Raw genomic sequence first — 17,418 nt, forward strand, 5'->3', positions numbered from 1 at the left:
CTCCACTGACTAAGCCAGACAGGCACCCTTGAGCAAGTTCATTTGAGATGCATGGATCATATAAATGAAATCAGTTAGATTTTATTCTCCTTTGCTATCTTTAGAAATAAGTGGATAAATTTTGTACTTTGTATGTAAAGAGTTCTAATAGTCACAATTTTTGTATGTGTGATATTTGGACACGTGGTACAGTTTTTCATTTGATGTCTATGAAATATTTTCCTAATAGTAATAGGAAAAAGATTCTTATTACAGTTAAATCACCAGAAATTATACTTGAGTCTTATGTAAATGTATGGTACTGGAGACAGTATGGTATTAGTGTAAGGATAGACGTCTACAGATCATGAAACCTAATAGCGAATTCATAGACCCACGCATATATAGTCAATTGATTTTCAGCAGTGAGGCCAAGGTAATTCAATGGCTGGAACAGTTGAACGTTCATATAGAAAAAAAATTGAACCTCAACCTTTACCTCAAACCGTATGTAAAAAAATAACACGAAATGGATCCTAGACCTAAATACAAGGGTAAAAAGTAAAGTGTAGATGAAAATCTTTGTGACCTTGAATTAGCTAAAAATTTCTTAGGTAAAATACATAACATGAAAGTCAAAATTGTTCACTCGTGTTTCATCAAAACAACAATAACAACAAAAGCAAAACAACTCTGCTATTTGAAAGGCACCATTAAGAAAATGAAAAGGCAATCTACAGACTGAAAAAGATATTCTCAATACATATATATCTGATAAGGGGCTTACATCCAAAATGTATGAAGAATTTTCACAGCATAATAACAAGATAAACAAACCCATTTAAAAATGGGCGAAAAGGGACACCTGGGTGGCTCAGTCAGGTAAGTGTCTGCCTTTAGCTCAGGGATCCCAGGGTCCTGGGATTGGTCCCGCATGGGGCTCCTTGCTCAGTGGGGAGGCTGCTTCTCCCTCTGCCTGCTGATCCCTCTGCTTGTGCTTTCTCTCTCTCTCTCTCTCTCTCACACACACAAATAAATAAATAAAATCTTTAAAAAAAAAAAAGGGCAAAAGATTTGAATGGATATTTCACACAGAAAAAGATAACGGCCAATAAGCACTTGAAAAGATGCTCTACATCAGTCATTAGGGAAATATGGATTAAAACCACAATAAGATACCATTGCAGACCCACTAGAATGACTAAAATTAAAAACACAGACAATATGGGGCATCTGGGTGGCTCAGTGGGTTAAGCACCTGCCTTCCCCTCAGGTCATGATCTCAGGGTACTGGTATTGAGCCCCACATTGGGCTTCCTGCTCAGCAGGGAGCCTGCTTCTCTCCCTCCTCCTGGCTTGTACTCCCTCTGGCTATCTGTCTTCTTGCTCTCAGATTAAATAAATAAATAAAATCTTTTAAAAGAAGATATTAATTAAAAAAAGAAAAAACCCAGACAGTATGGAGCACCTTGTACTCAAATGTATTGCTGATGAGAATGCAAAGGGAAAAGAGTTGGGTAGTGCTGCTTCTTTTTTTTTTTTTTAAGATTTTATTTATTTGAGAGAGAGAGTTGGGGGGGGAGGAGCAGAGGGATAGAGAGAATCTTAAGCAGGTTCCACGCCCAGTGTGGAGCCCCAGACAGGGCCCAATCTCAGGACACTGAGATCCTGACCTGAGCTGAAATCAAGAGTCTGAGGCTTAACCAACTGTGCCACCCAGGTTTCCATGTTATTGTTTATCCTTATTCAAGGGAATGTACTTAGGGAAATACAGATGCTTTAGGATATGAGTTTTATCGTTTGCTTTTATTTTAAATTCTAGATTTTTTTTTTTTTTTTTAAGATTTCTTTATTTTAGGGGCGCCTGAGTGGCTCAGTTGGTTAAGCATCTGCCTTCAGCTCTGGTTGTGATTCCAGGGTTCTTGGATCCAAGCCCCACGTTGGGCTCCCTGCTCAGTGGGGAGCCTGCTTCTTCCTCTGCCTCTGCTGCTCCTCCTGCTTGTGCACTCACTCTCTCTGTCAAATAAATAAAATCTTTAAAAAAAGGATTTCTTTATTTTAAATATATATAGAGAGAGCGCACACAAGCGGGTGGGGAGTGGCAGAGGGAGAAGGAAAGAGAGGCACAGAAGCTGACTCCCTGCTGAGTGCAGAGCCTGTCTATCTTGGGGCTGGATCCCAGGATCCCAGGGATCATGACCTGAGCTGAAACCAAGAGATAGAGGCTTAACCAACTGAGCCATCCAGGCTTCCCTAAATTTTAGATTTCGACCTCTCTTTTTTCCATTATAGGCACAGTCAGTACAATTGTTAAGTTGGCCTAAAATGATAACATTGGATAATCATATTTTCTTCTCATTTTTATCCCACAAAATTCAACTTTTGTATTTTGCTGCAGTTTGTAAATTATCCTCTATACACTGGTACATTGGTCTTTACTTTAAAAACTTGAGGAGAAGGGGTGCCTGGGTGGCTCAGTTGGTTAAGCCTCCAACTCTTGGTTTTGGCTCAGGTCATGGCTCAAGATCCTGAGATCTAGCCACGCATTGCATAGGGCTTGGTGCTTAGCAGGGAGTCTGCTTCTTGCCCCATCCCGTCCCCCCCACCTCGAATAAATAAATACAATCTTTCAAAGAAATTGTGGAGAAAAAATGAAAAAGAACTTAGAGGAAAATAGGAAAAAAGGGATTGGAAAAACCTGTATTTAATTAGACTAAGGTTCTGGAACAGTAAATTTATATTCAGAGTACTGATATTGTCTTCAGTTTCTCCCTTAATTTGTGTATTCTTCATTTGCTAGTCTTTTCTTTTATTCCTTGCCATCCTGCTCTCATTACTGTGGTTCCTTCATTTGGGAAAGAAGGTGAAAGGAATTTTAATGTTTCTTCCTTAAAGTATGCTTTGAAAGCTTGAGTGGAAAGATAGTGTGATCAATACTCTTAGTATTTTATACACATTTTTTAACATTTAAACATCTCTGAAATTGGGTTGCATTCAGGAGTATATCACCTAGAATTAAGTCAGGTTCTTCCAGATAATTGTATTTTAGTCACCTAGTGGCAATATTAACCATCCTAGTAGTGTAAATTCAGACCACAAACCTACTACATGACTCTTCAGATTCTCAAGGGGAGGTTTTTCCCCGTGCCCTGGACTATGTCAGGGCTGAGATGTACACATTTTGTGTGTTTCTTCTATGTTGCAGATTTATTTCTTCTTTTTCTTCATGTTATGGGTAGCCCTGTGATGTCCTAGCTTTATGAGGCCCTACATTTTCTTGGGCATTCCCCCCCCCCCCATTTTTAGTGGCATATAATATGGGTGAGTTTTACACTTGATGGCATCTTAAATTTTAATCCTCTTTTATTTTGTTCTGTGTATGCCACCATAGTCACTTCTTTTCACCAAAACGTTTTTATATTGAATATTTGAGTGAGAAAAGTGAATATTATAATTAATTCATGTTTTACTTTAGAAATGATATGTTTGTTCAGACTTATTTATTTATTAAAAAGATTTTATTTGAGAGAGAGAAATCACGAGCGGGGGGAGGGTCAGGGGGAGAGGGAAAAGCAAATTCCCCACTGAGCATGGAGCCTGACACCAAGCTCCATGCAGAGTAGGATCCCAGGACCCCAAGATATGACCTGAGTCGGAAGGCTGACGTTTAACGGACTGAGCCACCCAGGCGCCCCTGTTGTTCAGGCTTTTAAAGCACAGGCTGCTGTTCTCTTGGCACAATGTGATAAAATGTATCCCTCCTGAGGGTGTTCCTCAGAGAAAATATTCAGACATATTAGTAAATTATTGGCTGAAGTTTATGAAAACAAAAACTAATGCTACTTAAATCTTTTTTTTCTTTTATAAAATCTAATCCAGAGTGTTTTGTTGTGTCTGTATATCTATGGTATTTGAATTTCAATTTTTAGGAATCCATTGCATAAATTAGAAAGTTCTTACCTATATATTTTTACATTGCCAAGCATACTTTTTCCTGAAGGATAGGGACATAAAGGTAGAATGAGGTCTTGCAATTATGTTTCTTTTTTTAAATAACAACTTTATAGAAATATAGTTCACATACCATCCAATTCACTCTTTTAAAGTGTACAATTCAGTCGTTTTAATATATTCACAGGGTCATGCAACGAATATCACTGTCTAATTTTAGAGCATTTTTACGACCCCCAAAAGAAACCCAGTAATCAGTTAAAAATTGTATCTGCTCTTTACAAGGCTCTATGCTAGGTTTTGGGAAGGCAGTAAATCCTGGTCTCAAAGTTTATAACCCAGTAAAGAATAAGAGAACTACCTGTATATTTTATGTATGTGACAAAATATACCACAAGCCAGAATGAAGGATTTTGAATATTCAGACCTCTCACATGGATCACAGCTCTATAATCTCTTTCATTAAGTAGTAAAGTAATCTGAGACCCAGAGGCGTCACTGCCAGTAGTTCTGTGGCACAGCCAGAATAGTTTCTTGAAGAAATCACTTGAGATTGCTGTGTCTTGAAAAATTAGAGATGACTGAGGAGGACATTTCAGGTAGAGGGAACAGCATAAACAAAGCCTCAGGACACCTTTAGGAAATAGCGAGTAGTTCATTTTGATTATTAGAGCAAAAGGTGCGTGATGTGGAGCAATATGAGGTAAAACGGATTTTGGAGAGATGGTGAAAAGCTTTGAACTCCTTGAAGATACAAAAACTTGTATAGTTTGGGCAGGTAGTGAGGAATGTCTAAAGGTTATTAAGTAGGAGAGTGACATAGTTGGAGCTGGGGACAGTGCTTCTCAAACTATCAGAGATGCGGAATCCATTTTGTTGTTGTTGTTTTCATCCCAGTCTTTTCAAATTGATGCATTTATAAAATATAGTAAAAATGAATTACTAGGAAAATGAAGAGACATGTAAGTTTATTTATTTTTTTAAGTTTAAGTAATCTCTACACCCAACATGGGGCTCAAACTCATGACCCCGAGATCAAGAGTTGCACGCTCCTTGGACTGAGCCATCCAGGCACCCCTGCGTTTTTTATTATTACATTCAACAAATGTAAAATTTCACAATTGCTGTAAAGGTTTCTAAATACTTGCAATTTCTGTATGTATCATGTCATGGATTAGTAATGACTATTCACAGAGGAGCATTGGTCTGTAGACCACACACCACACTTTGAGTAGCAATACTTCGAAACAATCAATTTGGCTGTTAGTGTTCAGGCAGAACAATTGGAAGGTGATTGCCAAAGAGTTAATGAGTTAGCAAGGACCTGGACAAGTTGTTAGCAGTATGAAATGAATGGAAGATTTGGTTTCCGTAGAAATTTGGAAATGTATTTATTTTTATTTATTTTTTAAAGATTTTATTATTTGAGAGTGTGAAAGAAAGCATGAGCAGGGAGAGGGGCAAAGGGAGAAGCAGGCTCCCTGCTAAGGGAGGATCCCAGGACCCTTGGATCATGCATGACTTGAGCTGAAGGCAGCCACTTAACCAACTGAGCCACCCAGGCGCCCCCAACATTTGGAAATTTAAATGAAGGCAGATGAGATGATGTGGATTTGAGGGAGAGGAAACAATATTAACTAGATTTTAGGGTCAAGTGGTAAAATGAGAGTGCCAAAAGCAGAAATAGAAACTAGTTTGGGGAGAAAGATGCTAAATTAGAAAAGAAATCCACATTATAGCATATTTTTATTAAGTAAGCACACATATACACTCACAAAGAGACATTGATTGGTTCGTAATCTAAATTTTACTTTTGATCTCAGAAAAAACACTTGTAACTTTTCTTTGATTGCAACAAGCTTTGAGTATATTATTACACAAACCCATAACCAAAACATGCCCGGGAAGATTTTATACTTGTATCTTTCGTCTCACTTGTTGTTGCAGTAACCGTTGTTGGGCCCTTGGCCAGGAAATTGTGACTCTAGGCAGGGGGAGGAGCTAGGGATAAAGTTCACCATCGCCAAAGAGACTCTATTCCAAAAGGATTTTTGTGGAGCAACAGTGATATCCAATGACAAGTTAAATTAGACACAGAGGTGTTTTCTCCAACAGTCTCAGAAGATACATGCTGTTGAGCGGCTTGGTTCAGACTAAAACAGTCTTTTTGAAGTTAGGTTAAAGTTACACAGAAATAAATTATACTAGGGACTCGAAGAAGACTTCTGTTATGTGACTTCAAGAACTCATTGATTCAGATAGTTTCACACATTGCAGAACGGCATCCAGTGACAGATGAGGTAATGCTGCGTTGAATTGTGAGTTAAATCGCAAAACCACTAAGAGTGTGCTGTTTACAAAATTCCAAATTTAGTAAGTTACATGTTCATGTTCCTTAAGGATGATGATATTAGATCCCTATTCTTAAAGCACATAGTCTTATTTCTTATGGTTAATATCTGTATTTACTTGGATAGAATTTCTTTAAATTTCGTGCCTTACTGTGGTGGGATATGATAGTAAAAGCTGTTACATTTATTTCTGTCTAAATCTGTGCCTGGTTTTATAGTGCCAGGTTTTATACGTGTTGTTTCCTAAAGATTGTTTCACTTGTTAATGCTCAAATCTGTATCTTGCAAATGCCTTAATATGTAGGAATTTCTTGCTGATCATTGCATTTTAAGGTTGGATGCTTACGTCAGTCATGCTTTATGGAAACTTTGTGCTTTATTTAAAGTAAGCTTTGGAAAGTTAATTTCACAAATGTATTCACATTCTTGAGGTGAAGCTCTACAGTGGAGTGTGTTCCACTGGTTAATAATTTAGAAAAGTGACACAAGTAAATTGGCATTGGCAAAGAGAGTCAAGGCCCTGGAACCAATAGAAATTTTTGAATTCTCCAAGCAGATATGATCTTTTGTTTTAAATGTATGGTGGGACAGTGAGCCAGTCTTTCAACTGATACAGTGCCTAATACTCTCTTTTGTTCTAACAGTAAAGAATAGTGATTAGTTTGAGGCCAAGGGATTGTTTCTCTTGAAGACTGTATCCTAGAGACATGATATTTCTGGCCCCGGGCTGCCTGTCTTCTGAAGTCAGTGCATACTTTCAGCATTTGGATGTTTATTATCTTTGTAAATCTTAGAGTACGTATTATTGCAGTTCTCTATGATCCAGCTATTCCCTTTTATCATTACAGCTTTACTTAATACACTTTAGGTATTCCCACACAAATTAGATTTAATTCCCTAGTGCCCTTTCCTCCCATTTTTATAGCATAAATTAGGAAAAGGAGATGAAAACACATGTGAGATTTTTCTTTTTATTTCATAATAGGAATGAGAAGGGGAGACAGGAAAGATTGTTTCTTTCTTAAATTCAGGAGTTGCTTCTGTGAATGAGATTACTTATTTTGAATGAAAATGAAAAGATAAAGGATATTTAGTGGAAGGCCTTCATAAGACAACATCTTATTTCCTAAAGTCAGGTATCTAAAAAGTCTTTCCTCACTCAGTCTACTCCCTGAAACAAAGTGGTACCGGCTTTGTAGTAGGCTTTCAGCAAATGTGCTGATGGAATAAGGTGACAAGTTAATTAAAGGGGAAAGAGTGTGATTTGATGGATATTTAGCAGTGATAATTTTGGCAAAAACAATAGATTTTCATATTCCCAACATATGCGATTCCAAGAGTTTGTATGGATAGTGTACCTAGGGTGCATTATAATCTTCATATCCTTAATGTGATAAAGGAGTACAGGCTTAATCTTTCTTCTGACCAATAAAGAAACTGGTAAGCTATCTTGCTGGGTCTGTTGACAGTTTCTTTCTACCTTTAGCACTGATCGATATTAGCAAAGTGTGTTTTTTAACCTTGTGATTTGAGCTGTACCTGAAACCAGCTCACATCACTCTATCAGAAACAAACCTGTTTCTTTTATCACATGGTCCCAACATATACCCCTCCTGGATGGTATCACAAGAATCTTCCCGGTCTTTCCTGCCTGAATTCCCATAGAATATTTTAGGCATGTCAGCTGTTTGGGCTCTGATCAAGGATTTGATCCTGTTGGCCTCTAGCCTGAATTGAGAGTGTGTTTGAAAAACCTAATCTTCAGTGGCAACATTTGTTTTCCAGAGTTAGAACCATTGCTTTATGTCTTACCCTTCTTGTGCCTTCAGAAGGATTTATGTAACTGAGAAAAGGTGATAATAAGTAAATGCTTTTTATCAGTAAAAGCACGGTGAAATTTGATAAAGTGGTACAAGGATCATGGTGATATATTTGGATTTGCGGGTGTTTAAAAAAAAGATTTGGGTGGGTGTCATTTACTTGTAGCTCCTTGTATCTTTCAGCTATCCATTAAGCTTCTATCCCCCCTCCCATCCATTAGAGAGGGCCTATATTAGGGAAACTTAAAATAGGAGACCACAGCACCCATCAGGTCTAATTAAGGAATAGGAAGCCCCAGGAAAAAGAAAAGAAAAACACCTATCTGCAGAGGAAGCCAAAAATGCAAAGGACCATTGCTACAGTATTTTGGGATATGAAGAATTATAAATAGGCCTTTTAGGTACTTGTTGTATAAAACAAAGTCCACTATTGGGGCACGTGGGTGGCTCAGTCATTAAGCGTCTGCCTTTGGCTCAGGTGGTGATCCCAGGATCGAGCCCCACATCAGGCTCCCTGCTCAGCGGGAAGCCTGCTTCTCCCTCTCCCGCTCCACCTGCTTGTATTCCCTCTCTCGCTGTCTTTCTCTCTGTCAAATAAATACAATCTTGGGAAAAAAAGCAAAAACATAGTCCACTATTGGTCAGTGGCGAAGCTAATATACAAGACTCAGTGTTATCTAGATTCTAAACATTGACTTTCATATGTAACTCATCAGTACTTAGTAGATAAACTGGTTAAAGCAGAATATAATAAATACATAATCCCATTAGAAAAATAAAGTGTTAATCTACAGTATTACAGAGATAAGGAGCTAAATACCAATACTGGCATTAATTCTCAGGATTTAGTTCTCAGGAACTAAGGGTTTTATAGAGTTAATCTAGTGTGCATAAGACACTAAGATAAGTAATGATTTTCATATTTTTCAGAAGATTAATAGTTCTTAATTCAAGGGCCTATTGATTTTAAGTCCTTGATTAAAATATTTCTAAGCAAATACTTGGTTTTTTTGGTCTGCATTTTAAAATTGGTACATACATTCTGATGAGAGGAAAAGCTTTCTGCTAAAATTTGAAATACTAATATATGAGTTGGTGAAGAGTCATTACCTAGATTAGTGGTTCCCAAACTCTTCAGTATTGCATCAGTTAAAATGTAGAACATTCATCCCTTCGTGTACTGATGTCCTTATTTATATATAGTAGAAAACATATACAAATTAGACATATTGAAATGATGAAATAAGTGTCCGTAGAAGATCTGATATCTTGTTTTTGTACTCAGTGGTGTCTTCTGCATCCCCTGGTACAGTCACTCCTCTTTGGAGATTATTGACCTGCATCATGAATAGGAGCCCAGTCCAGGCATCTTTATTTTTTAACAAGGTTTCTAGGTGATTTGTAGCATTGTCATTTCTCACAGTTACTTCTAAAATGAAGGCAAAGAAAAGGTTTGGTAATAAGAGAATAAACTATTCAGTAATTTTGGCTATCAAGCTGGGGATGAGATGGAAAGGGAGGGTGTGTGTGTGTGTGTGTGTGTGTGTGTGTGTGTGTTTTAAGAGAGGGGTGGGGGGTTAGAGGGAGAAGGAGGAGGGAGAGAGAGAATCCCAAGCATGCTCCATGCCCAGCACGGACCCTGACATGGGACTTGATCTCATGACCCTGAGATCATGACCTGAGACGAAATCAAGAGTCGGACAGTTAACTGACTGAGACACCTAGGTGCCCCAAAGGGATACTTTTGTTTTCAGAGATGAGTAAAACTTACCCCCAAACAGCATCATGGTGATGATTTACCATTTTATTATATGTTTAGTTTTCCCTGTGTCTTCAAAAGTGATCTTTCTAAAATTTGAATCTGATTATTTCATTTATTCAAAATCTGGTAATTTGTCCTTGCTTGCACGATCAAGTCCAAACTCTAATGTGACATACAAAGTCTTCATGATTTTGACTCCTGCTAAACCTTTTTAGCTTCATTTTTAGCTAGCTTTTATTGCCCCTTCTCCCTACTCCTGCTCTTCTGGAAAACCTCCTTTTGCAAAAACAAACAGAAAAGCAAAACCAAAGAAAACTCCTCAGCTCCGGCCATACTAAATGTTTTATAGTCACTATAAACCTTGTCCATGCTTGGTTATTCTGCCTGGATTGCTTTCGTTGCTTTGTTCATTTGGAAAACTTCTACTGATTGCTTAAGATTAAGCTCAGACATCTCTTCTGGTCTCTAAAGAAGTGGTATTCTTGCCTCTGTCTTATTTTATAACATTTATTGAATTGCTAAAATTATTATGTATAACTGTCTCTCCTGCTAGGCTGAATTCCTCAAGGATAGAGATCATAAATTAAAATAGAAGTCCAGGGGCAGGTACTCTTGTTCATTTACTGCTGTATCATGTACCTTGTTTGGGATATAGTAAGCACTCAGTGTTTGAATGAATCTATTTATGTTTATGTCCTTATTTATTTATTTATTTATTTTTTAAAGATTTTATTTATTTACTCAACAGAGATAGAGACAGCCAGCGAGAGAGGGAACACAAGCAGGGGGAGTGGGAGAGGAAGAAGCAGGCTCACAGCGGAGGAGCCTGATGTGGGGCTCGATCCCATAACGCCGGGATCACGCCCTGAGCCGAAGGCAGACGCTTAATCGCTGTGCCACCCAGGCGCCCCTATGTTTATGTCTTTAGTATCTGGCATGTGGTAGATTTTAAATGAACCTCTGTTTATTAAATAATTTATAAATGAATGACTAAATGTATTATAAAATCTCAAAAATAAGCTTATCTTGGGGTCAAACTTAGAAAAGGAGAGCTGATTCTCTGAAGTCTTTAGCACATGGCATTGTTAATACCAAGAACAGTAAGAAAATACACATATTTTCATATAATATCTGATTTCATTTATGGTATAAGAAGGACTTTGAATAATTTTTGTTATGAATCTTTTTTTTTTAAGTTTTTTAAAGATTTTATTTATTTATTTATTTGTCAGAGAGAGAGAGCGCACAAGCAGGGGAAACAGCAGGGGGACAGCATGCAGAGCAGGCAGAGGGAGAAGCAGACTCCCGGCTGAGCAAGGAGCCTGATGCAGGACTTGCTGCCGCTTAATGACTGAGCCACCCACGCATCCCTTTTTTTAAGATTTTATTTATTTGAGAAAGTGGGGGGGGGCACAAGCAAGGGGAGGAGCAAAGGGAGAGGGAGAAGCAGACTCCCTGCTGAGCAGGGAGCCAGAGCCCTGATGCGGGAGTGGGGTTCAATCCCAGGATCCTGAGATCATCACCTGAGCCGAAGGCAGATGCTTAACCAACTGAGCCACCCAGGTGCCCCTGTTATGAATCTTAATATTGGTATTTAAATGAAAAAATCTAGAAAGATAACCAAATAATTACATTAAACTTAGGAATTTTGGGGGGTGTTTGCTTCAGTGTTAATTGAGAGAACATTTTTTGCTTCTTTTTTTAGGGTGTTTGTGAACCGAAGTTTAGCCATGGAAAAAATAAAGTGTTTTGGTTTTGATATGGATTATACACTTGCTGGTGAGTAGCACTTTTCAATTGCTTAAAAACTGTTTTAGATAAAACACAGTGGGTCTGCAGGAGGCAATTTGCTAAACACTTGTTGGTTTAATCATATATTTAGCTACTAGAAGCTCTTATTATCAAAGCTCCTTCCATTGATATTTATGAATATTGAAATTACCAAATATCCTTGAGATTTACATAATATAGATATGTAGAACAAGTGCTAAATTATTTTAGAGTTCCTGGTAAGAAATAGTATGGTGAAATTATACATTAATGTGTATATCAGGGCACTTTTGGCTTTTACTCTGTAAACTATTCTTCAACATGGAATTTTGTATCTCTCGTTCTATGCAAGGAAAACTTATATCAGTTAAAAATTTTAATGTTATTCTTAAGACAAATGGAAAATGTGTTTATTTCCATTAAAATGATTGCAAATACACTATGTAAGGACTTTTTAAAAATTAGAGCTATTGCTTTGTTCATTATCAGATAGACTTTAAACACAGCACTGTGCTGTTTTTCCCTTCCTGTCTCTGAGATATATTTGAAATAATCAGTGGATTAGTTAACAGTTGCAAGATATTTTCAGAACTTACGAAGTTTTTATTAAAAATTCATTTGATTTTGATGTGAAAATGTCATTTAGCTTAAGTAGTGGAGATGAAGGACTGAGTCGAGTGCCTGGTATATATGTATGTGCATGCATGTGTGTATTGCTATGACACTTGAAAAAGAATCTTTCAGAAATTTTCTATAAAAAATACAGTCTTTACACAAAAATCTTAAAATGTATAAATTCACATCTTCAGAAACCTCTTGTAACAGTATTAGAAAACTAAGTTCCATCTCAAATTAGATCTCAATTTGATGTTCAATTTAGGCTAGTATAATAATATGCATTATAACATATAAGTGTATTATAAATGTATGTAATATGTATTGCAATATAATAATGCAAAAATGAACACATACAGTTTATAGGTAGTTGCCACATAGATGTGGCTATGCTTTGTACCAAACAAGTTACATATTAAAAATATACACTGACTTGGTTTGAATTTCCCTTTCTTCCCTCCATACTCTTTGTTGTTTATTTCATTTTCTATTGCCTTAAAGTTGTTTTTGCTGCATATTTATTCTTATATATTTTTCTAATTGGACACAGACACTTTTAGGACCACTTCTTGGAAAGCAGGTTGGAAGTACTGTACTTTCTCAGGGTAGATCTTTCCAAATTCTGAGGGTAGAATTAGTAAATTCTCCTTCCTAGAATTTTACCTCTCCAGGGAAAGGAATGGTGAGTTAATTCAGCTGAAAGAGATACTATCTAAAACAGAAATAGAAGTTAGTAGGAAAAAAAGTGACAGACGTTTCCCCCCTTGGTTATTAAGACAATATCATTGTATTGAAATAGTCGTTAGTATTTATTGAAAACCTGTAGTGTTCAGGCACATTTTGTTACTGAGCATTGAGATAACTACATGTTCCCACAGAATAATGAAAAAATGAATTCTCTTGTTTAATGAAAGTCACTGAAAAAAGCCTAAACTTTAGAGATACCTTATGATTTCTTCCTTTTGCTTTTTTGTTTTTTTAATCCCACTTCATGTTTTAATGCTTACTCTTAGTGAAGGCACTAATATACTTCACTTATATATAAAATAATTATTAACATTTATTAAGTGCTTACTATGTGCTAAGTAAGCCCTGTTCTAATAATAGATTATTTTATATAATACATGGATTATCTCATTCACGTCACTTATTTAATATTTACAGAAACTCTATGAGGCAGATACTGTTGTCTTCATTTTACAAATGATGCTAGGACATTAAGGACTCTGTCCAAGGGTGTTTAGCTATGATAGAGCTGAACTGAGATTCAAACCTTAGTATACATTTATACATGTGTGTGAGTATACACACACACACATATATATGTATTATGATAAGTTTATCATTTTGAACAATGACAATTTATAGTGAGGTATAATTTTAAAGTACTAATAAGTTCCCTCCCTTAAACAAACAAGCCAGGACTTAAGCACTCAAAAAAGCAATGCCCTTTAAAGGAGTCTCCTTTGAGATACTGTACATTATTTCAACAACTCAGTGTTGGATGAAAACATTGTTAGTCTTCTTATGATACTACCTTCATTTCATAAAGCACGTAGGAAAACAAGTTTATTGGCTTATACTTTCTCCTGTTTTCCAGAATAGTATTCATTAAATTTGTCTGAGAGTAACTTTTGTTATATAAAAAACTAACAAACCACACCCGTGAAGTGCTAAGGACTTTCATCAGAAAAATGTGTCATAAAGTATAGAGACAATATTAAAAGAAGTGGTTTTTGAAAGCTCTGAGTATTTGGAATAAACATCCCTGGAATAAGTGTAATAGCTTCACAGGATAAGTTCTTGGAAAGGGTCTGTATTTGTTCTGAAGCCTTGTCTGAGACACTGTCTCCTCTGCAGTCCTGACACCTTGGTACCTCATTTCCTAAGAGCAATTTATATATCATTTGCGACTTTTGTTTGCTTGCCTGTCTCCCCATTGGCCTGTGAGTTCTTCAAGGGCAAGGGCTTTCTTTTTCGCTTTTTTATCCTATGTGTTGCCTAAAGCCTGGCATATAGTAGGTGCTCAGTAAGTATATTGAACGAACAGTTTGGGTACATAAGTTTTAATAAATCAGTTTAAGAATCGCTATATTTTATTAAAATAAAAACTTAAATAAATTAAAAGCTGTGTTTTTTTTAATAATAATTTTTTATGATGTTATGTCACTATACAGTACATCCTTAGTTTTTGATGTAGTGTTCCATGATTCATTATTTGCGTATAACACCCAGTGCTCCATGCAATACGTGCCCTCCTTAATACCCATCACTGGCCTATCCCAGTCCCCTACCCCCCTCCCGTCTGAAGCCCTCAGTTTGTTTCCCAGAGCCCATAATCTCTCGTGATTCATTCCCCCTTCTGTTTACCCCCCCCCCCTTCATTCTTCCCTTCCTTCTCCTACTGATCTTCCTGCCGAAATGCCCTCAGCAACAATCCTGGAAAAAATAAAATAAAAATAAAATAAAATAAAATCTGTAAGAAAAATAAAGACTTTAATGTGAGACCTGAAACCATAAAAATCTTAGAAGAGAGCAGAGGCAGTAGTTTCTCTGACATCGGCTGTAGCAACTTTTTTCTAGATAGGTCCCCTGAGGCAAGGGAAACAAAAGCAAATAAACTATGGAAACTACATTAAAATAAAAAGATTACGCACAGCGAAGAAAGAAGTCAACAAAACTAAAAGACAACCTACTGAATGGGGGCAGATAGTTGCAAATGACATCTGAGAAAGGGTTAATATCCAAAATACATAAAGAACTTCTAAAACTCAATAATCTATTTAAAAATGGGGAGAAGAACAGCCCTTTCTCCAAAGAAGACAAACAGATGGCCAACAGACACATGAAAAGATGCTCAGCATCACTCACCATCAGGGAAATGGAAATCAAAACTACAGTGAGGTATCACCTCACATATGTCAGAATGGCTAAAATCAAAAACACAGACACAACAGGTATTGGCGAGGATGTGGAGAAAAAGGATCTTTTGTGCACTGTTGGTGGCAATGCACACTTGTGCAGCCAGTATACAAAACAATATGGAGCTTCCTCAAAAAATTAAAAATAAAACTACCCTATGATCCAGGAATTGCACTACTGGGTATTTACCCAAAGAATACAAAAACACTAATTCAAAGGGATACATAGGCAGCTGTGTTTATAGCAGCACTATTTATGATGGCCAAATCAGGGAAGCAGCCCAAGTGTCTGTTGATTGATGACTGGTTAAAGAAGATGTGGTATATATATATATACACACTCAATACACATACATACACACAATGGGATATTATTCAGTCGTAAAAAAGAATGAAATCTTGCCATTTGTAACAAAAGGATGGAGCTTGAGAGTATAATGTTAAGTGAAATAAGTCAGAAAAAGAAAAATGCCATATGATTTCACTTATATGTGGAATTTAAAAAAGAAAACAAGCAAAGGGGGGAAAAGAGAGAAAGAGAGAGAAACCAAGAAATAGACCCTTAACTACAGAGAACAAACTACTGGTTACCAGAGGGGAGGTAGGTGAAGGAATGTAAAATAGGAGGTGGGGATTAAGGACTATACTTGTTGTGATGAGCATCAGGTGATTAAAAACTTAAAAATTAGGGGCGCCTGGGTGGCACAGCAGTTAAGCGTCTGCCTTCGGCTCAGGGCGTGATCCCGGCGTTATGGGATCGAGCGCCACATCAGGCTCCTCCGCTATGAGCCTGCTTCTTCCTCTCCCAGTCCCCCTGTTTGTGTTCCCTCTCTCGCGGGCTGTCTCTATCTCTGTCGAATAAAATAAATAAAATCTTTAAAAAAAAAACTTAAAAATTAATAAAAAACTGTAAAAAAAAAAAAAAAGAATCACTATATTTGAGTTTACCCAGTATAAAATATGCACTATTCAAGTGAAATACTTTTAAATATGAACTTATTTTTTAAATTTTAATCAACTTTATTGAGGAATAAGTTACATACAATAAAACATGCATTTTAAGTATATAAATTTAGTTCAACAAAATGTATACACATGGGTAACTACCACCACAATTAAGATAAAGAATATTTCCATCACTCCAAAAAGGTCCCTCATTGCCTCTTTGAAGTCAGTTCTCCCTCTTACCCTGCCCTTTGCCTCAGGGCTTTTTGTCACTATAGATTAATTTTGCCCTTCTCAGAATTTCATATAATCATGCAGTATGTACTCTTGTGTCTGGCCTCTTTTGCTCAGCTTAATGTTTTTGTGATTCATTGATACTGTGTCTGTCAGTAAATAGTTCATTTTTTTTTTACCCCTTACATCTTTAAACTATAAAAAGTTTGAAATAATTTTAGACCTATGGAAGAGCTGCAGAAATAATAGTTGGTCTCTGTTCTCTTCTAATGGTGACTTCTTACTGACTGTAGTTGACCACAGTACAGTTATAAGAAATAAGAAATTAACATTAGTATAGTACTACTAACTGAACTACAGATGTTACTCAGTTTTTACAGATTTTCCCGCTAAGATTCTTTATTCCAATCTAGGATCCCACATTACATTTAGTTGTCATATTTCCTTAGTGTCTTCTGTGGCAGTCCTGTCTTTCATTGCTTTGACACTTTTGAAGAGTACTGGTTAGATATTTTTGTAGAATCTTCCACAATTTGGGTTTGTCTGATGTTTTTTCACATGATTGAAGTATTATGCATATTTGTGAAGAACACTACAGAGATGGTGTACCCTTCTCAGAGTATAATATCGGGTGCATAACGTTGGTAAGTCTTATTACTAGTGATGTTAACCAGTCAGCATTATACAATTATCATGTTTTTCTTTATACTTTTTTGGAGAGAGGAGTCAAGTAGTAGTCCATTGTGTGGGTACAGGTTTTCCCCCCACTATCTGAAAGTAGAGAGTTCCTATGAAATTGTTGGTAAGCTGAAATGTCATAAAGCAAAGAAATAGTTACCATTAATTTATATGGAAAAAATTTTGAGGATTTCTAGCCCTCCCCCCCAACATAACCTATCTTAGGCTTTTCTGATACCTTAAAACACATCTTGCTAATGGATACACAAAGTAAGTTGAGGTAAAGCACAGACGTAATTCAAAGCTATGGTGGCTTGATGCTGAGATGTTGAGTGTAAGTCCCAGGGAAGGAGTGTGGCAGAGCCACTCTTGCTGCTTGTGGTGCGTACCGC

The 17,418-nt window shown here is 36.8% G+C and overlaps 1 protein-coding gene across 13 annotated transcripts in view; it reads left to right on the plus strand.

Annotated features, from left to right (window-relative positions):
• NT5C2 (5'-nucleotidase, cytosolic II) overlaps nt 1-17,418 on the plus strand; it is an 86,360-nt gene that overhangs the window by 31,548 nt on the left and 37,394 nt on the right. For 11 of the 13 annotated variants that reach the window (XM_048218892.2, XM_026494022.4, XM_057308763.1 and 8 more), the window contains one exon: nt 11,569-11,642. In XM_048218892.2, the coding sequence (XP_048074849.1) occupies nt 11,569-11,642 (74 nt within the window). Of the gene's footprint in view, nt 1-5,801; nt 6,231-11,568; nt 11,643-17,418 lie in introns of those variants that run through there. The other 2 variants (XM_044382079.3, XM_048218894.2) reach the window with 1 other exon arrangement.

This window comes from Ursus arctos, unplaced genomic scaffold (genome assembly GCF_023065955.2).
Source record: "Ursus arctos isolate Adak ecotype North America unplaced genomic scaffold, UrsArc2.0 scaffold_7, whole genome shotgun sequence".
Lineage (NCBI taxonomy): Eukaryota > Metazoa > Chordata > Mammalia > Carnivora > Ursidae > Ursus > Ursus arctos.